At 39.6% G+C, this 21,699-nt stretch overlaps 1 protein-coding gene across 2 annotated transcripts in view; it reads left to right on the plus strand.

The window, feature by feature from the left end:
• MUC5AC (mucin 5AC, oligomeric mucus/gel-forming) overlaps positions 1-21,699 on the plus strand; it is a 74,975-nt gene that overhangs the window by 38,152 nt on the left and 15,124 nt on the right. Inside the window, exons 26-37 of one of the 2 annotated variants that reach the window (XM_089520930.1) lie at positions 967-1,123; positions 1,413-1,541; positions 3,522-3,672; positions 4,826-4,872; positions 4,982-5,191; positions 6,422-12,937; positions 13,221-13,441; positions 15,220-15,391; positions 15,544-15,794; positions 18,101-18,284; positions 18,826-19,021; positions 21,456-21,634. In XM_089520930.1, coding sequence (XP_089377056.1) covers positions 967-1,123; positions 1,413-1,541; positions 3,522-3,672; positions 4,826-4,872; positions 4,982-5,191; positions 6,422-12,937; positions 13,221-13,441; positions 15,220-15,391; positions 15,544-15,794; positions 18,101-18,284; positions 18,826-19,021; positions 21,456-21,634 — 8,413 coding nt within the window. Of the gene's footprint in view, positions 1-966; positions 1,124-1,412; positions 1,542-3,521; positions 3,673-4,825; positions 4,873-4,981; positions 5,192-6,421; positions 12,938-13,220; positions 13,442-15,219; positions 15,392-15,543; positions 15,795-18,100; positions 18,285-18,825; positions 19,022-21,455; positions 21,635-21,699 lie in introns of those variants that run through there. The other variant, XM_089520931.1, reaches the window with a different exon arrangement.

Genomic DNA, 21,699 nt, shown 5'->3' on the forward strand with positions numbered 1-21,699 from the left:
CTGCATGTCTTTTACTACTGCATTTACACCTGATGGTGTGTTATGTCTGGTACAACTACCATGGCGGTATGAACCTAGATGCAGTTGCTAATTTTGTCATAGGGAAACATTTCTGCAGATAGTAGGGTAGTTAGCTTCAACTTGGGCTGGTAAAGTGAAGCTCCCATTCAAATTTCCTCTAGCCCCCTTGCCAGTGCTGAAGGAATGGCCAACTCTGTGGGTTGTTTAAATCTCTAGAGAAACAACAAAGAATGTTAAAATACTAATAATTGTTCCTCTTATTGCTGGGCATACTATACCGTGAAACTTTGGAAGTAGCTGCAATCAATATAGGAATGATCTTTAAACTTAGAATAAATTTCTTTAGAACTTTTGTTCATGCCCTTAAACTAGAGTGTAATAAGCACTTTCATAGCTAATGAAACATTAGACTTAACAAATATTAATTATAATTCTCCTTCTTAGGGTATGTAAATAAAAATTGCCCTATTTCTTTTTTTAAAAAAGCACTGAAACCATTTAATCCATTAATATGTGGTGTCCCTAGGCTTGGTGTCACCCTGTGTCACGGAATCTCTTTCCTTTAATGGACATATCATTGTTGACAATATAGACTGGATCTGTATAAGATAAAGTGTTGATCCTGCAACAGAGACATAAGAGGGGGAAAGATAAAAAGACAACAAATAAGACTATACTTAAAGCCAATGCTGTTTACAGTTCTTTGTATTAATAACTTACCTGCCTAAGTTGATGCAAATGCTTTTTGTATTGTTATTTAAAAAGTAGAATCTTGAAAAAATTAAAATCTTTAAAATCTTTAGAATTTTTTAAAAAAGAAACTCCTTCCAGGATTTGTTAGAGAAAAAAGCATTACAGAGGAAAGATAGAAATGTCTTCAACTCTCTCTTTGATTGTGATATGCTAAGAGAGAGTAATACATTAGATTTATTTCTTCCCTTACAGGTTGAACCTGCTAAATATTATGATGCCTGTGTATCTGATGCCTGCGCTTGTGACACAGGAGGAGACTGTGAATGCTTCTGTACAGCTGTAGCAGCCTATGCCCAGGCATGCAATGAGGCTGGTGTCTGCGTTTCTTGGAGAACTCCATCCATGTGCCGTGAGTACAGTCCATCCATTTTGAAGGAATAAAACTTTAAAAAATGGATTGGCAGAAACAGAGTAGGGTTGGCAGAAATAAAGAGAGTTGAAGGTTTTGTTTTGTTTTTTAATTTGCAGCTTGTTCAGTTTTGAAAGAAGTTATTTTTTATGACAAATGCCAGTATCTCCAGCCAGCAAAGCTAGTCAGTATGGTGGTTGACAGATTCTGGGAGTTGTAGTCTGAAAAAAGTTTTCTTTGCTTTGCTTTTGAGGAATAGACTCACCATATTTTTGTCTGTGTTCTCCAGCTCTGTTCTGTGATTACTACAATCCAAAAGGGGAGTGCGAGTGGCACTACCAACCCTGTGGCTCTTCTTGTCTGAAGACTTGCAGAAATCCAGAAGGAAAATGCATGCATGACTTAAAGGGCTTGGAAGGTACCGTGATTATGAATCTCACCATTGATTTACCAGGGATACTTATGGGAAACAAAAAACCACATTGTATTCTTTCTTAAACACTAGGGTGGGCAACTTTCAGAGGGTTTGAGGATCAGATTGTACTTTGTGCTATGCCAGATACCAATATAAGCAAAAATGACGAAATATCAAACCCAGACATGATTGGGTGAACACTTTGAGTTTTGATTAGGCCTCCAGGAACAGAGAAAGCACTGTAGCTATATGTGGGTGGGGATACTAATGGGGGACTAGGGGTGAAGAAATAAGCTGAAGAAAGCCATGGGTCCAGACTATTTACCTCTGTCATACACATTGTGGTGTCACAAAATGAGATGTTCAACATCCTGTAAATGTGAGAAGCCTAGGAAGTATTGTGCAGGATGTTGATGAATTAAGGATAGTAAAGTTACTTGGTTTTTCTTCACTATAAATTCAGCTAAAGATGTGGTTAGACAGTAACAGTGGGAAAGGAAAGTCGACCTACATCAGCAATCCAAACATATTTAAAGAATGAGAAACCCACTTGTTTGTCTGAATTTATTTATTTATTTATTGTATTTCTATGCCGCCTTTCTCCCAAAAGGGACCCAAGGCGGCACACAATATAAAAACACATTAAAACAAAATTTTTTAAAGACAATTAAAATAATCTAGTTAAAACATACAAAGTAAGAATTTAAACATACAAAAGTTTAAAAACATAATCTAAAACACCCCCTTCCCTACAAAACCAGGGTTGCATGATTTTAAAAAGCCTTTATGTATAGAAATGTTTTTATTTGCCAGTGAAAGATCAGCAGGGAGGAGGCCAGTCTAGCCTCCTGAAGAAGGAAGTTCCACAGAGTGGGAGCAGCCACTGAGAAGGCTTTCTCTCGTGTCCTCAACAAGTGAGCCTGTCATGGGGTGCGACCGAGAGAAAGCCTTCTCCTGAGAATCTTAGGGCTGTAGCTGGACCCAATGAAATAGGATAGACCTACTGAATCAGTTAGGTTCCATTAATTCAATAGATCTACTCTATTTGGGATAAATATGTAAATTCCATTAGTTTAATATGTCTACTGTAGTTGAAACTAACAATAGGATTTAGGCTTTTATTTCCATATTAACTCAACTAGAATATTAACATTTACTTGAAGTTGATTAATGTAATTATCAAATTACTAAAGATTATTGCATGTGTTGCATGTAGTTTAGCAGATGCATAACAATAATTTGGAAATGTCTGCTGATTTAACATGGGAATCAGGAGTTTACAAACAGATATACAGTTGGCCCTCCATTTTTGTGGCGGATCCGTTCCAGACACACCCATGAAAACAAAGGCTTGTGCATATTCAAGCTTGAATGGGGTGCGCCCCTGGGCGCAGGCGCCATTGAAAATAGTGGAGGTCACCCCTATGTGTATATTCAAGATCTGTGAATTAAGAAGGGCAACTGTATTTTATCTGGCTTTTATGTAACATTTATTCTCTCAGCATTACTCTGTAAATAAACCTTTTACTAAGACTTCTACTTAGAAGTTTTATTCTAAGTATTTCATTGGACATCTTGTTTATTAGAATAGGGAAAAGGTACATATGAATCTCAAAACAATAAAAAATGCAACATATATAATTAGAAACAGAAAGGATACTTTATGATGGGATTATTAAAATGACTTTATAATCCATATGTCTCTTAGATCTTTGGTATTAGTTTATGGTGTGGCAGCAGATGGATGAAAATCTTTATGAAATTAACCAAACTCCTGTGACAGTGGTTCTCAACCTTTGGCCCTTCAGATGTCTTGGGCTTCAGTTCCCAGAATCCTTACCACTGACCAGTCCAAAACATCTGGAGAACTAAAAATTGAGAACTGCATGTCAACAAGTAATCTCCTTAATCTATGACATTTGCACAGGATACTTTAAAAGATCAAATACCATTACTTAGACTGATCTCTCTTTCCTATTACAGGTTGCTATCCAAAGTGTCCAGACCATAAGCCTTATTTCGATGAAGATGACATGGATTGTGTCCCTCGTGATCAGTGTGGCTGCTTTGATGACAAAGGAAACCATTATAAACCAGGAGAAAAAATGCCTTCAGAAAAAAGCTGTCAATCATGGTAACATTTGCCTTAAAATGCCAGGAATGTGAATTTAAAGCTGAGACAGGGCACAACTGAGAAGTGCATATTTTTCTATAATGTGATGAAAGCAATGAAATAGTATGGAATCCTGCATCAGGCATGTAGCTACGATGTTGTGGCTATACTCGGTCGTCTGATCCAGCCCCCCAAACCCACCTTAAAATTTAGGCAATCATGCCAAGACATAGAGTTCTGTGTCATTGGCTAACAGGATGCTGCCCCCTCATGCTAGAGCATGGCAGTGCAAGGAGCAGATGCAGGGACCCTTAAAATTAATACTTCTAAAGAAAACATTTGTTTTCACTTTTAAGTGATATATTCATGCTCTACAGTGTGCATAATGGTAAAATAAGCATTCTACCTTCTTCCGCACATGTGGGAATATCTCTTCTAATATAGTGGTTAGCGCCTGCCATTTTTTAAAAATAGAAATTCCTATTAAAAATAATCAAAATTTTAATTTTTCCACCTCATCAGTTACAGACATCTGCTAGCAACTTGTTTTTAACACAGCCCTAACATCTGTCTGACATAATAGATAACTATGTGTGCATCAAAGAAGCAAGATCCTCTGCTTATTCTTTTAGCTAATAGAAGAACATACTAAACCAATACATATTTAATTTGCTGTGCGTAAATCAAAATCCCAGTAAAAGAACTGGGGGGAAGTTATGAATGACCTTAGGCTGATTAGTGGCATCTTGTACCCTTACATATAATTGAAGCAATGAATCTTTTCCAAATTTTAGTCCAAAATTTAAATGAGCTTTCTAAGGTGCTGAAGCTATTTTGAAAACAGGATTCAGCACTGAAAGTAGATGCCTCATTGACATGGAAGCTACTACTGACGCACTTTGAAGTCTACTTTCTTTTGGATCAATAGGATTTTTTTTTTTTGTAACCTATACAGGGAGATGAATTGTCTGATTGCTCTCTCTCTCTCTCTCTCTCTCTATATATATATATATATATATATATATATATATATCTGTACTTTGCTATATATATTGCCATATACAGGGTGTAAGTAAAGAGGGTTTTGTTTTGGGTTTTTTGTTTTTTTTTTGCTTTCGGTGCTTTCTAAGAAATGTTAGCCACCTTCACACTTGTACTCTTTTACTTCTTCCAGCCATTGCTCAATGGAAAGCCAACAGATATGTGGACAGGATGAAGATGGTATGTTGACAATGCAGGGTTATTTTTTTACATATATGGTGTGTGATGACTTGAAGTAAACTTTTACATTTTAAAATAATGATGGTACTTATAATCTTTTGAATGACAGCATGCTACTGCATCTATGACGGAGAGAAACACAAGCCTGGGGATGTCATCTACAACACAACAGATGGTATTGGAGGATGCATCATTGCAACTTGTGCTCGTAATGGAACAATAGAGAGGAACATCTTCCAGTGTCAAACAACCACTACCACTTCTGCCCCCACTACTGTATTTGTATTCACTAGCACCTCACAAGCAACAACTACTGCAGGTACAAATTCTAATGACTCTGTTTTCCTGTTAAAAGAAACTGATCAGGAACATAAGAATCATTGTAGTGCAACAGGAATTTAAAAATGATTGCTGGTTGCTTTCAGTTGTACATTTATAGTGCATGCCCAGTACAAACTCGTGCATATCTATTACGAAAAGAGACCAAGATTAGAGCCTAAAGTCTATTGGTTATTCCTTATTAGAGTAGACCTTCTGAATCAACAGGGAAACAGTGAGTCAACACGTAAGTAAATCCTACTGATTCAGTAGTTCTGCTGTAATTGGAATTCACAGTAGAACTGAGGCCTAGAACTTTATGAGAGAATCAATGTAATGTGATGTAATTATCAGATATACCTAAAGAGAGAAACTGTCTATTCAACCAGATTTTGCTTAAAATATAGACATGCCCAAAGAGATGAAGTGCAGATAGATACAGTACAAGGAGAGCTAATCCCAACAGTGCTTGAGAGGGCACACTCTTAACCAGAAATACTAACTTCTGAAAACTTAAGTCCACCTCACATTGAAGGAAAACTCAGTTCAGTGTATACTACCAGTCTGGTGTCAGGTGAAGTATTTCTGTGTGCCTTCTTTTTCTACAGCACCTGTAGGATTGCTCCTCCTTCTTCATAATGACATAAGGAGTAGCTATATACAACCAATTGAAAATCTTCTAAAGCTGAAACAAAATAACAATATATCATTTCTTAGGACAGCAGGTTCCCTTTGTACTTCTTATACCACAGATCATTTTTGTATCCTCAGCTGTTTCAGGACATCCTTTAAAATCTTCTTTATTCATTCTAGTGTCATACATGCTGACAAAATGTGTGCCCATTTCTCTTTTTAACCTGAATGACGTACTGGCCAGAGTATTTTTGCTTTCAGAACTCTTAAATACTCGGGCCTCGCCTTCAAATATAACCTTTTGTTCTCAGCTCTTTGAAATTAACATTATGGTTTTAACTGTACATTTTGTTCTTACAGTAAAATAATAATAATAATAATAATAATAATAATAATGACTTGCTCATCAAGAAAATCAAATCAAAGTTTCAGAAAGGTCTGATTTCTTCTCCCTAAACAGCTTTGGTGAAGCCAATGAATTCCTAAATAATCCATCTTCTTGGAACTGATATCTAATTTAAATGCTTGTTTGCATAAAAATAAACTAATACCTAAAACCCCAATTGCACTAATGTATCCTTTCAATCTTCCTCCACAGCACCTGCAACTACACTTTGTATTCAGGAAGACTGCCATTGGTCAGAGTGGTATGATATGAGCCAGCCTGGTTCTGGAAATGATGATGGAGATTTTGACACTTTTGATCAGCTGAGAGCTGAAGGTTATAAAGTCTGCAAAGCTCCAAAGGAAGTTGAATGTCGGGCAGAGAAATTCCCCAATACTCCATTAAGTGAACTGGGCCAAAAAGTCGAATGCAATACTAGAATGGGACTAATATGCTACAATAAAGACCAGGATACAACTCAGTGCCACAATTATCAAATCAGAATCCGGTGTTGTAGCTTTGTGCCATGTGGTTATACTACTGCCTCCACACCCAAAACTACTACAGTGTCGATAGCTCCTACAGTGACTATAAGACCAACAACTACATTGGCTACTAAGCTCACTTCCACAAGCATCTCATCTACAACCCCAGAAACAACTTCTTTATCCGCTGGAACCACTGTCAGATCTACCACAGAAATGACATCTCCTACAACTGAAGTGACACGACAAACTCTTTGTAAACCACGATGCCAATGGACTGAATGGCAGGATGTGCATTTTCCAACACTGGACAATAAAGGGGATTTTGAAACATATGATAGAATTAGGGCTGCAGGAAAAGATATCTGCGAAAAACCTCTACGTATAGAGTGCAGGGCAGAAAAATTCCCAGAAAAAACTATTGATGAAATTGGTCAAACTGTCCAGTGCAATGTGTCATTTGGTTTTGTCTGCAAAAATGAAGATCAGTCAGGAATACTGCAAATGTGTTTTAACTATCAAATCAAAGTTTATTGCTGTGATACTGAGTGCTTGACCACTACCCCTGAGACTACATCAGCAGGCACAACAGTTTTATCAACATCTCCACTTGTTACTACAACTTCAGAAGCGACATCTTCATCAGTAGTTACAATGAAACCAAAAACTACCACAACAGGCACTACCACTTTATTAGTTCCAGAAACCACAACAATAACTACCACACCTTCGACTGCAAAAAGTACCACCACAACTATTATACCCACAACTTCCCTGACAACTCCAGAGACTACAACAGTAACAACCACACCTTCTACTACAGAAAGTACAACTACAACTACTATACCTACAACTTCCCCTACAACTCCAGAAACTACAACAATAACAACCACACCTTCTACTACAGAAAGTACAACTACAACTACGGTACCCACAACTTCCCCTACAACTCCAGAAACTACAACAGTAACAACCACACCTTCTACTACAGAAAGTACAACCACAACTACTATACCTACAACTTCTCCTACAACTCCAGAAACTACGACAGTAACAACCACACCTTCTACTACAGAAAGTACAGCCACAACTACTGTAGCCACAACTTCCCCTACAACTCCAGAAACTACAACAGTAACAACCACACCTTCTATTACAGAAAGTACAACCACAACTACTATACCTACAACTTCTCCTACAACTCCAGAAACTACGACAGTAACAACCACACCTTCTACTACAGAAAGTACAGCCACGACTACTGTAGCCACAACTTCCCCTACAACTCCAGAAACTACAACAGTAACAACCACACCCTCTACTACAGAAAGTACAACCACAACTACTATACCTATAACTTCTCCTACAACTTCAGAAACTACGACAGTAACAACCACACCTTCTACTACAGAAAGTACAGCCACAACTACTGTAGCCACAACTTCCCCTACAACTCCAGAAACTACAACAGTAACAACCACACCTTCTACTACAGAAAGTACAACCACAATTACTATACCTACAACTTCCCCTACAACTCCAGAAACTACAACTATAACAACCACAAGTGAAACATGCACTCAGGAAATCTGTGAATGGTCCCAGTGGTATGATGCAAGTTACCCAGGATCTGCACTTGATGATGGAGATTTTGATACATTTAAGAATCTAAGAGCCAAAGGATATGATGTCTGCAAAGTACCAAAGAATGTTGAATGCAGAGCAGAAAGGTATCCCAATACTCCATTGCAGGAACTAGAGCAAAAGGTTATATGTAGTAAAACAGAAGGACTCCTTTGTTATAACAAAGACCAACTTCCACCAATTTGCTACAACTATGAAATTAGAATTGAGTGCTGCAAAAAAATAATTGTACCATGCCCAACAAGCACACAGGTAACAACTACAAAACCAGCAACTTCAACCTCAAGACCTACCACAGTTGCCACAACAACAAAGAAGCCATCTACAACTGCAAAGACTACAACAGTAATAGAAAAAACGACCACACCAGCCCAAACGGTCATTACACAGATTCGTACTACTAGAGAGCCATCTACAGCACAACAAAAACAGACAACAATTAGTTCAACTAAAGTACCAGAAACAACAGCCATCACAACAAAAACACAACCACTAACTACCACTCCAGTTACAACTACCACTAAAATAGTCACTTCAGCAACATCCAAGCCAGTGAAAACAACCAAGACAAAAGAAATTGTAACCACCACCATTGCCACCACAAAAGAAACAACAACTTTGCCCACTACTACATCCTTGCCACCAATACATACAAGCAAAAAGACAACCATATCTACATCAACGCCTTGTTCACCCATCAAATGCCAATGGTCCCAGTGGTTTGATACTGACTTCCCCACCTCTGGACCCAAAGGAGGAGACATGGAAACATATAACAACATCCGAGCTGCAGGAGGCAAAATCTGTGGCAAGCCAGTGAATATTCAGTGCCGAGCTGAAAACCACCCTGACCTGAGCATTGACCAAGTAGGTCAGGTTGTTGAGTGTGATGTAAACACTGGATTGGTGTGCAAAAATGAGAACCAACTTGGGAAAATTAAGCAATGTTTCAACTATGAGATACGGGTATTGTGCTGTGAAGAAAACCCAGAGTGTCCAACCCCACCAGTCCCAACCACCACCACCACCACCAGTAAACCAGTTACAACACCCACCACAACAGTTACTCCAACAACACCCAAGCCGGTAATAACAACAACAGCTGAAACCACCACATCTACTACCAAGGTAACTACAGCACCCACAACAACTGAAACCACCACCCCTACAACTCCACGGCTGCGCACAACTTTGCCAACTACTACATCTTTGCCATCAACTACTACAACCCATGAGATAACCACACCTCCATCAACACCTTGTTCACCCATCAAATGCCAATGGTCCCAGTGGTTTGATATGGACTTCCCCACCTCCGGACCCGAAGGAGGAGATATAGAGACATACAACAACATCCGGGCTGCAGGAGGCAAAATCTGTGGCAAGCCAGTGCATATTCAGTGCCGCGCTGAAAACCACCCTGACCTGAGCATTGACCAGGTGGGTCAGGTTGTGGAGTGTGATGTCAACTTTGGACTGGTGTGCAAGAATGGAGATCAAACAGGGAAAACAAAGCAGTGTTTAAATTATGAGATACGGGTATTGTGCTGTGAAGAAAACCCAGAGTGTCCAACACCACCAGCCCCAACCACCACCACCAGTAAACCAGTTACAACACCCACCACAACAGTTACTCCAACAACACCCAAGCCGGTGATAACAACAACAGCTGAAACCACCACATCTACTACCAAGGTAACTACAGCACCCACAACAACTGAAACCACCACCCCTACAACTCCACGGCTGCGCACAACTTTGCCAACTACTACATCTTTGCCATCAACTACTACAACCCATGAGATAACCACACCTCCATCAACACCTTGTTCACCCATCAAATGCCAATGGTCCCAGTGGTTTGATATGGACTTCCCCACCTCCGGACCCGAAGGAGGAGATATAGAGACATACAACAACATCCGGGCTGCAGGAGGCAAAATCTGTGGCAAGCCAGTGCATATTCAGTGCCGCGCTGAAAACCACCCTGACCTGAGCATTGACCAGGTGGGTCAGGTTGTGGAGTGTGATGTCAACTTTGGACTGGTGTGTAAGAATGGAGATCAAACAGGGAAAACAAAGCAGTGTTTAAATTATGAGATACGGGTATTGTGCTGTGAAGAAAACCCAGAGTGTCCAACACCACCAGCCCCAACCACCACCACCAGTAAACCAGTTACAACACCCACCACAACAGTTACTCCAACAACACCCAAGCCGGTGATAACAACAACAGCTGAAACCACCACATCTACTACCAAGGTAACTACAGCACCCACAACAACTGAAACCACCACCCCTACAACTCCACGGCTGCGCACAACTTTGCCAACTACTACATCTTTGCCATCAACTACTACAACCCATGAGATAACCACACCTCCATCAACACCTTGTTCACCCATCAAATGCCAATGGTCCCAGTGGTTTGATATGGACTTCCCCACCTCCGGACCCGAAGGAGGAGATATAGAGACATACAACAACATCCGGGCTGCAGGAGGCAAAATCTGTGGCAAGCCAGTGCATATTCAGTGCCGCGCTGAAAACCACCCTGACCTGAGCATTGACCAGGTGGGTCAGGTTGTGGAGTGTGATGTCAACTTTGGACTGGTGTGTAAGAATGGAGATCAAACAGGGAAAACAAAGCAGTGTTTAAATTATGAGATACGGGTATTGTGCTGTGAAGAAAACCCAGAGTGTCCAACACCACCAGCCCCAACCACCACCACCAGTAAACCAGTTACAACACCCACCACAACAGTTACTCCAACAACACCCAAGCCGGTGATAACAACAACAGCTGAAACCACCACATCTACTACCACGGTAACTACAGCACCCACAACAACTGAAACCACCACCCCTACAACTCCACGGCTGCGCACAACTTTGCCAACTACTACATCTTTGCCATCAACTACTACAACCCATGAGATAACCACACCTCCATCAACACCTTGTTCACCCATCAAATGCCAATGGTCCCAGTGGTTTGATATGGACTTCCCCACCTCCGGACCCGAAGGAGGAGATATAGAGACATACAACAACATCCGGGCGGCAGGAGGCAAAATCTGTGGCAAGCCAGTGCATATTCAGTGCCGCGCTGAAAACCACCCTGACCTGAGCATTGACCAGGTGGGTCAGGTTGTGGAGTGTGATGTCAACTTTGGACTGGTGTGCAAGAATGGAGATCAAACAGGGAAAACAAAGCAGTGTTTAAATTATGAGATACGGGTATTGTGCTGTGAAGAAAACCCAGAGTGTCCAACCCCACCAGTCCCAGCCACCACCATTAGTAAACCAGTTCCAACACCCACCACAACAGTCACTCCAACAACACCCAAGCCAGTGATAACAACAACAGCTGAAACCACCACAACTTCTACTACCAAAGAAACCACACCAGCTACAACTAGTAAAGCCACCCCAGCTAGAACCCCAAGAGTGCGCACAACATTGCCCACTACTACATCCTTGCCATCAACTAGTACAACTCACAGGACAACCACATCTCCATCAACACCTTGTTCACCCATCAAATGCCAATGGTCCCAGTGGTTTGATACTGACTTCCCCACCTCTGGACCCAAAGGAGGAGACATAGAAACATACAACAACATCCGGGCTGCAGGAGGCAAAATCTGTGGCAAGCCAGTGAATATTCAGTGCCGAGCTGAAAACCACCCTGACCTGAGCATTGACCAAGTGGGTCAAGTTGTTGAGTGTAATGTCAACTCTGGACTGGTATGCAAAAATGAGGATCAAACTGGAAAATTTAAGCAATGTTTCAACTATGAGATACGAGTATTGTGCTGTGAAGAAAATCCAGATTGTCCAACCCCACCAGCCCCAACCACCACCACCACCACCAGTAAACCAGTTCCAACACCCACCACAACAGTTACTCCAACAACACCAAAGCCAGTCATAACAACAATAGCTGAAACCACTGCAACTACTACTACCAAAGAAACCACAACAGCCACAACTACTAAACCCACCACCCCTACAACTCCAAGGCTGCGCACAACTTTGCCAACTACTACATCTTTGCCATCAACTACTACAACCCATGAGATAACCACATCTCCATCAACAGCTTGTTCACCCATCAAATGCCAGTGGTCTCCGTGGTTTGATATTGACTTCCCCACCTCTGGCCCTAAAGGAGGAGACATAGAAACATACAACAATATCCGAGCTGCAGGAGGCAAAATCTGTGGCAAGCCAGTGAATATTCAATGTAGGGCTGAAAATCACCCTGATCTAAGTATTGACCAAGTGGGTCAGGTTATGGAGTGTGATGTCAACTTTGGACTGGTGTGCAGGAATAGAGATCAAACAGGGAAAACAAAGCAGTGTTTAAATTATGAGTTACGGGTATTGTGTTGTGAAGAAAACCCAGAGTGTCCAACCCCTCCAGTCCCAACCACCACCACCATATCAACTACCATAAAACCTACCACTCCTGTTCCAACCACCATCACAGTACTTAGTACTACTTCTATAACTACAGAAGCACCAACTCCCAGCTCTTTGGGAAGCAGTACAACTCGTTGTTTATGTCAAGTTGAAGAGAAAACGTATCATCCTGGTGTGTACTTACTTTTATTATCCCTATTATTTTGGAGATAATATCAGATTATCTATTTTCAATTTTTCACTGTATTTGAGTGACTTTCAATTATTTAATGTCATTTTTTGTATTTTTTAAAAGAAGAACAGTAAGAAAATCTCTTTCTTCAGTTTATTGCTATTAAATATTTATGGTAATAAATAGCAGTCAGCTTTGCTCACATATATTATGTATGCATCAGATATTACACTGTAATAATATTTAAGTGTTTCATTATTTGTTTGATCTTTTTTTCTTGTAGGTGACACTATTTACAACAAAACAGATAGCGATGGCTGCTTTTTTTATGCTGTTTGTAGCCAAAAATGTTCTATTGAAAGGTCTAAAGGACCATGCCCATCAACAACACCCAAGCCAACTCCAACTGTTGTGATCACAACTCCTTCTACCACAACTCCTAGCACAACTCCCTCTACCACAACTCAACTAATTGGCTGTCCTGATGCTGTTCCACACAGGGAGGTAAGAAATGCATCTTATTTGGCTTTGAAATAACATTTTTCTAGGGTTAGATTATACACCATAAGCTGTGATACCCGAACCACTTGCAAAATCAGGCTTTTTCTCTCTCCCTAACTGATGGACTGTGGATGTTGGGGCACTACTAACTTTAACAGAACAATGTTGTGGAACTGCTAATTCCTCACATGATTATAAATAGGCAGTCCTAAGCTTGAATGCTGTAATAATTATAAATGAAATTTATTTTTCAGGCGGCTTCTATGCAAGCAGCCTGAAAAATTCATTTCATTTACAGTTACAAGTCAAGTATCTCTTATCTGGAATTCTGAAATGAGAACTACTCCAAAATCAAAAATTGTCCATATAAGTGGCTGATATAGTGACATCTTTGCTTTCTGATGGTTCAGTGTACCTAAACTTTGTTTCATGTACAAAATTTAGATAACAGTACAGTTACCTAGTATTAGTATCTCAGAGGCTGCTGTTTAACTCTTAACAGGCCTTTCCCACTTGCTAATGCTGTGAGGAAATCAGACCCATATCAGTTTTTTCTTCTTCTTCCTTCTGTTAATAACTGCTAGAGCTTTCCATTTTAAAACATTTCTCAAATGTTCTCCTCCAGCAAATGGACTTAGAAGTCTTAAGATTTTTCTTTCTTTCTTTATGACCCCCGCCCCCCGCCCCGCCTTAACCTGGGGATTGCCTTGAGTATGTAGTGACTCCTGCACCATATATTGATTGCCCTGTTTTAAAGTGAACATGGCAGGTAGACTGACAGACAGACAGTTGGCCCAGTCCAATAGCTATTTTAAAGATATTTTTAAAAACTTCTCTTGATTTAGATGTTTCCACGTTGGCTGATAATCTGATTTCTCAGCTATAAATTATGTCAGTGTTTGAGTGACCCTATAGGTCCCCTTTCAATAAAGTACACTGATGTCCCCCTCCTGCAAAATGTTAGTATTGTAAATGGAAATCTGGCACACGCTTTGGTGACAGTTAAACAGGAAGGATTTATTCAAGAATCGGTTGGCCGACCCACCCAGAAAAACTGACAGGAGTCATAAGGCAGATAACTCACACCTTGGTACAAATATTTTTGGGTAATTAAGAAAGAATAGCAGCAGTATTAAGGAGAGTATTTTATAGTCTATATGCAATGCTTTTAACAATGATATTCAATAGGTGAGATTCCAACAGGATATAACATCTGATACTATCTGGAAAAAAAAAGAATGCAGTGGCCACATTTGATAAAATTCTAAAGCAATTGTATTTGAATTTTGAGGTGAATATTTGCACTTCATTAATTTCAAAGTTTTTATTAAAATTCAAATGTGAGGGAACTTAAAATATTTGAAAATATTTGACTCAACAAGGCATCAAACATCTAATGGAAAATAGCAACAGGGCAGAGAGATAAATATACTTTGCACATCACTGTTGAGCTACTTTTACCTGCTAGTTATTTATGCATCAAATAGACTGAACACTTTCATGATTGGTTTCTACATCTGATTAAGCTGCTCTTCAGAAAAGAAAAGAAAAACAGATAACAGGAAAATTTGGGTTGCTTAAATAGGATATAAAATGTATGCCATAAATGAACAGAAACCAAAACACTAAGTGCCTCTTATTAGAGAGAACAAATATATGAAACTCTTTCCTCTCAATAGTCCTAATGCATATTTATCATATTTTAATGAAACAAAAAGTGTGTATACCCTTAGTCAGGTCAGGCTGTATAATTTAATGGTAACCCATCTTTCTCTTCCCAGGTAGGCGAGACATGGACATCAAACTGCACCAGATTTACTTGTGAAGGAAACAACAAAATTGCTATAAGCCATGTCAAATGTCCAAAGGTACAGGATATTGTGTGTGAAAATGGATACCCCCCTGTGAAAGTCTTCAGTGACGATGGCTGTTGCTACCATTATGAATGTGAATGTAAGTGAATATTAATTATAAAAGTGCCACTCAAAAAATAATAGTTTTATTTCTTTTCATAGTGCAAAAGTGTTGTTATTCGATTCATTCTGGAAAAAGTCTTCGAAGTCTAGCTTAAGTGCTAATGGTTGGCATGCTTTCTTATTTACCAGGTGTTTGCAGTGGCTGGGGTGATCCTCACTACATCACATTTGATGGAACCTACTACACCTTCCTGGACAACTGTACTTATGTATTGGTGCAGCAGATTACACCTAAATATGACCACTTTAGAGTTCTTATTGATAATTACTTCTGCGATGCGGAAGATGGACTTTCCTGTCCTCAGTCTATCATTATTTACTACAAGTCTTCAAAAGTAGTACTAACCCGCAAAGACTTTAATGGTGTGGAAGCCAACAAGGTAAAAATTATGCAGAATGTTGGAAGTAGTTCTCTAAGGTTGCAATGTTTTACTAGATATGGGAGAAGCTTTGTCAGACCTGATGTTTTGGGACTATAGCTCTCCTAGCTCCTTATTACTGGACTGAATTGTTATATGTTCAATAAGGTATTTTATGTGGGGAGAAAAACTCAAACACACATTGTTTTCTCTACTGTTTGTTTCTTTAAAATCATTGTGATTTGCAAGGACAAAATCTTGAAAAAGTCCTGAAATGTGAAAAACCTGACTTGAGTCCCTATATTGGGAGAAATGTGGGATATAAGAAAATAATAATAATAACAATAAACAATAAAATACACAAAAACTCTCATAATCTCACCCACTGGGGAGAAAACTTTTTAAAATTTTCATTCATGAAAAACGCAAGAATGAAATAGGTGAAGGTTTATATTCCTTCAATATTTACCATTTACTGTAATATGCTCTAGAGGGTCAGTACACTGTAGTGGTTTGAGTGCTGGACTGTGACTTTGCAAACCAGGGCTTGAATTACTATTCAGTCATCGAAACCCTCTGGGTGCAAGTCACACTCTGTCAGCCTCAGATGAAGAAAAACAATGATACGTTCCCCTTAAGGTTACCATAAGTTCAAAATGACTTGAAGGCAAACAACAACAAACAACAGTATGCTCTTCCTGAGGCTGCTTAAGAAGTGTTCTGAAATCCCAGTTGGTCCACAATACTGCAGCCAGTTGTAGGAAGCATCAGAAACCCTTTTCACAGCTGCTTCACTGGCTACTGAACCATTTGGAGGCCCAAATCAAAACTGCTGTTATAATCTATAAAGCCAAAGGAAATAGGGTCATCTGTTTAGATGACATTTTCCCTAAACTTAGCCAGAGCTTTTTAACAAGGAAGGGGAAGATGCAGAACTTGGGTTGCATGTGGCTTCTCAAGGATGTTTTTGAGGCACCCTGGAGCTCACACCTAACACCATTCCCTTCCATGTCCCTCAAGGACCACAGTTTTTAGAGCTTTCTTTGCTGCTTTAGCCCAAGGAGAGGCCTTTTAATATAATCCAGGAGGTAAGACAGAAGTTGAATGGCCACACTTTCCCATAGGAACCTACCCAAACATATAGGACATAGCTGACTTCTGGTTTCTTTCTAGTTTTTTTAAAAGGTCCTCTTCTGAGTTTAAAACAGCTAAGAGGGATTGAAACGTAGCATATTGCCTCCTTCTTTCATGAGGACATGAGGACATTTTAGGTTGAGAAAAAGGGAGCAAGACAGGGCTTGTGTGACACTCTAAAGTCTGGTGAGGAAATTGTGCAGCCCCTGGACCTCAAGTAGTTGTCTATCTGGAGGTCCCTTCTCTCTGTTCTGAAACTATTAGTGCTCTATCTGGTGGGAAGAAAAGAAACCACCTTCTCAGCTTTTGAATGCCTTGCCAAGGCAGGCCATCTTTGTTATTTTTCCCCCACTTTTTGTTCAGATAAGTATTTCTCATTTGAGCTGACTTGATCCTGAAATAATTTTAACTTGATGGATGGCCTTCTTTCTTTTCTATGCATTTTTAACTGAAAGAGTCCTAATGATAACTTGTTATTTATTTATTTATTTATTTTATTTGTAACCACTTTTAGCATTATTTTGGTGGAAAGGCAGGATATTAATATAATAAATAGAAATAAAAGAAAAGGATTAAAGCAGTGGCATCACTAGGGTTGGTGATAGTCACTCAGTCACCATTTCCCCAACTACACCATATGGAATCCTTAGTACTGCTTTTTTGTACTAATATTACTCAAAAATCATGATTCCTATATATCATTGAATGACAGTAGTTGTCACATAAAAAACTAGTAAAATTAAATTTTACCTTTAAATTACAGTATCATAATAACAAGTTAAATGTATTTATATTCACATAGTTTCATGTGATTAAAATGAAAATTTGGTAAAATGTGATGTTTTTAAAGAAATTTTTAAAAAAGTTAACATTAAAACCCAGAGGCCTCTCCTTTCTCTGCCCACTCAGCCTCTCCCCACTCATGCCTTCTCTTCTGCTGAGCTCCAGGGTTTTGAAGGGACATTGGGGAACACCACAGTTCATTCCTGCCAAAAGGCAGACATTTGGGGACCCATTTTCCCCTCCCTCGGATGTTACCCAGTGCAACCCAAATTATCCGCAATCCTCCAGTAACACCCCTGAATTAAAACATACATTAAACAGATAGAAAGATAAGTAGATAAATTGCCTTCTTATAAAGTATACAATTTTTAAAAAAGCACTCATTGATGGAAAATTAATCCTGTATGCAGATCTACTTCAATGATAAGACTGTCAGCGCAGGTTTCCAGAAAGATGGCATTTATATTTCCACAATTGGGATCAATATGGTGGTTGAGATTCCTGAGATTGAGGCTACCATCACCTTCAGTGGATTAATTTTCTCCATCAAGCTTCCATACAGCAAATTTGGCAACAATACTGAAGGACAATGTGGTAAGAAATTTGTTTTAATCCCATGAAAATTCCCTTTTAAAACTGAGCCAAACATGACTTTTCACCATGCTATAAATCTGAATACAGGAATAATCTAGAAAGTAAGTAGGACCACATTTGGTTAATGCTTTTATGGAAGACCACAAAGGGATAACACCTATCTCCACATAAATTGTGTGAAACCCTGAAAAGCCTCTGTTTCTCCAAGTTGAAATGACTGGTCAAGATGGATCAATGATATTTCCAATGGTATTATAAGGCAGTTTCTTGCTGTCTCTGAATTACAGCCATTTTAAATCTATTTCCTGGATACTAAACATTGTGGGCATTGAGGGGAAAGCACAGCAAAAGGGAATAGATATTATATTTGCATAAAAAGAAAAGAGCATATTTCTTCAAGCAGCTCTCTATGTCACGGCTAAAATCTTCCTGTTCTCATTGATTTCATCACTGCAATTGATATGAATATGAATCACTGTATATATTATCATAGATGTAAAACCTTTTGCCTTCTACTCTGACTCCACTTTGTTCCACCCAGGCACCTGCACAAATGACAGGAAAGATGAATGTCGTTTACCAGATGGCCAGATAACTGGCTGTTCCCAAATGGCTCCCCATTGGAGAGTTCCTGATGACAAGAAAGACTACTGCTTGGGGCCACAACCTACTGTTGTACCTACTGAGGCTCCCATTGACTGTCCAGCCACACCTCTTTGCAAGATGATTTTGAGCGAGTAAGATTAAATTTACTTTTTCTATATTAATATACTGCTTCTTGCATACAGATGATGATGATGACAACGACGACAACAACAACAACAGAATCCTATGGAAGAGGAAGAGAACTAAAAATATTAAACTAAAAATATTAATCCTACTAGGAGGGTTTAAGTGTTTTATATAAAATAGCTCTTACTGTAAATACCATGAGCTTCAGACCTATACAATTATGGGTCTTGTTCTATGCTGCCAACACAAGTAGCTCCATGTTGCAATCATATGCACATTCTCTTGGAGTAAGTTCTATTGAACACAGTGGAACCTGCTTATGAACAAGGAAGGATTGCATTATACAAGATTGCAATTATATAAAAACTACTTCTGTTCACAACTGGAACATTCCTACTTGTGGCACTAATGGCTTTTAGTCTTCACTGAAAGTGGGGATGTTACACATATAGCTTCTTATTTCCTCCAGTATGCACATCAAACCCACAAGCACAAAATCACGGCCTAAATCAGAAAGTTAAAAGACTGATGTATTACAAAAATCTCTTTACTATTATTATTAAAATATCCTATTAATTAGAAACAAGGGTCCATATTCAACATTGCCTACTTAGAGGTAGAACAGATGGGCATGAAGGGGCGGCTTGAAGAAACCCACCTAAGATGCCTTGGGGCTGCGGCAAGTATATGCCTCAGCCCCAATCCACCAGAAATCCAGCCCAAATATGAGCACAAAAGATCTGCTCCTATTTGGGTCGGGGTTTAAGGGACCCCACCACAGCTTCATGGTGGCTTCCAGGTGTGTGGCATCTAAATGCCACAGCCCCTGTTAGAGGCAGTCTGTGCCTGCTCATAGTTACATATCCTGGCCTGATACCCACCCACCCCCCCATACACACACATAGTTTATTAGACAGCAGCTGTTCCAAAGCATAATGGTATGCTCTGCTAGTGATTGTGGTGCAGGAGGAGTATGTTTCCACCCACCCTTGCTCCTGCCAGTAGGTGAGTGAGGCAGCGATAATGAATTGCAACAAAAGCCCTGCTTCTGATTGTCAAAGCCTCATTTGCTGGGAAGAAGGGAGTGGAAATGTCATCCTCCTTACACACCCATCACTAGCAGAACAGACTTCCATCTCTCAGAATAGCTGTTAGCTGCTAAGTGGGCTGTGATTAAGTAGGATTAGTGAATACATAAAAGTTACATATCTGTAACTCTAGGGTACAAATCCATAACTGCAATATACAATACCACCCTTATTTTTTAAAAGTATGATTTAAGTTGTAATCTAAGTACAGTCTGTATTCCTTTAGAATCTTAAGCAGGGGTAGACAATGTGCAGTCTATAGATCATACATGGTCCACAGGTTTGTTTGTTTTTGTCTATGACCCCACAATGCCTTTTGATACCCCCAACAACAGAAGGAGGAAATAATCAGGACAGATGTGTTTTGCTATTCCTTGAAAATTTAGGAAGTATGGTTCTAGTTTTAAGCAGAGATGGAGCTCCCCAAACCCCCAAATGTTTCTCAGAACCCCAAAATAAAAACCATAGATATACATTTAGTCACTTCAGTTTCAATTTCATGCCCCCCTCATCAACATTTGTTGTTTTTGTTGCAAAGCCGTTTGTTCAGCATGTGCTGGGGTAGGCTGTTAACAAGTGTCGATGCTTGCTTTAAGAAAGTTCCACTCACCTGATTTAATGTTTGTACTGTACCTTGCAAGGATGCATCCCTTTCCTCAAGACAGAAGAACATTTTTACATGGAGACAGTGTATGTTTTATTGCTAGAAGAAATCTAGGTTGCTTCTGATATATCTTTCCACTCATTGAAAGTTCTTTTTGCCAGCAGGAACTTCTGTGGAGTGACAGGGAAAAGTCCCCCAGGTCTCAGGAGTAGATGTAGGATACATTGGGGTACCGTGGGGAAGAAGAGCCTGCCAAAATAACCCTTTCATCTTTAACATTCACAGAAGCCCCTATTGGGGTTCTTCACTATGATTCCACTTTAACTACCATGGCTCCATCCTATGGAATTCTAACATTTGTAGCCTAATGAAGCACTAGTGCTCTCTGGCTGAGAATTCTAAATATTTCACCCTCAAATGAAAGCCCCAGGATTCCTCTATAATTATGTAGTGTGAAAGTTCCCCTGAACAGAAGAGCCTTCTAGAGCAGAGGACTACAGCTATTTGCCATGCCCTGTCAATATATACTTTGCAAAAAGATGAATGTTAAATTAGCAAAAGCTAATTTGTCCTCTAGTAATATTCTACATTATGACCACTCAGTATTGAGAATTTCCAGATTTCCATCAGTGTCTCCTTCATTTTGGGCCCATTTCAAATAGTTGTGGAATCACACAGAAATGCACACCAACTGTGAAGAGAAATGTGAATGTATTTTTATCTGACATTTTTCTGGTACCGTTACAGAATCTTCTCTGAATGCCATGACATCATACCGCCTGAACCCTTCTACAAAGGTTGTATCTTTGATTCTTGCCACATGAAAAATACCTCCATGCAGTGTTCTGGATTAGAGATATATGCTTCTCTCTGTGCCTCAAGAGATGTCTGTGTTGATTGGAGAGCAAAGACTCAGGGTGAATGCCGTAAGTACCAGAGCATCAAATCAAATAGTCTGGGGGCGACAACAGAAAAAGCCCTCTGGGAGGTA

Source organism: Sceloporus occidentalis, unplaced genomic scaffold (genome assembly GCF_023333645.1).
Source record: "Sceloporus occidentalis isolate IW3139 unplaced genomic scaffold, rSceOcc1.0.p SCAF_4, whole genome shotgun sequence".
Taxonomy (NCBI): Eukaryota; Metazoa; Chordata; class Lepidosauria; order Squamata; family Phrynosomatidae; genus Sceloporus; species Sceloporus occidentalis.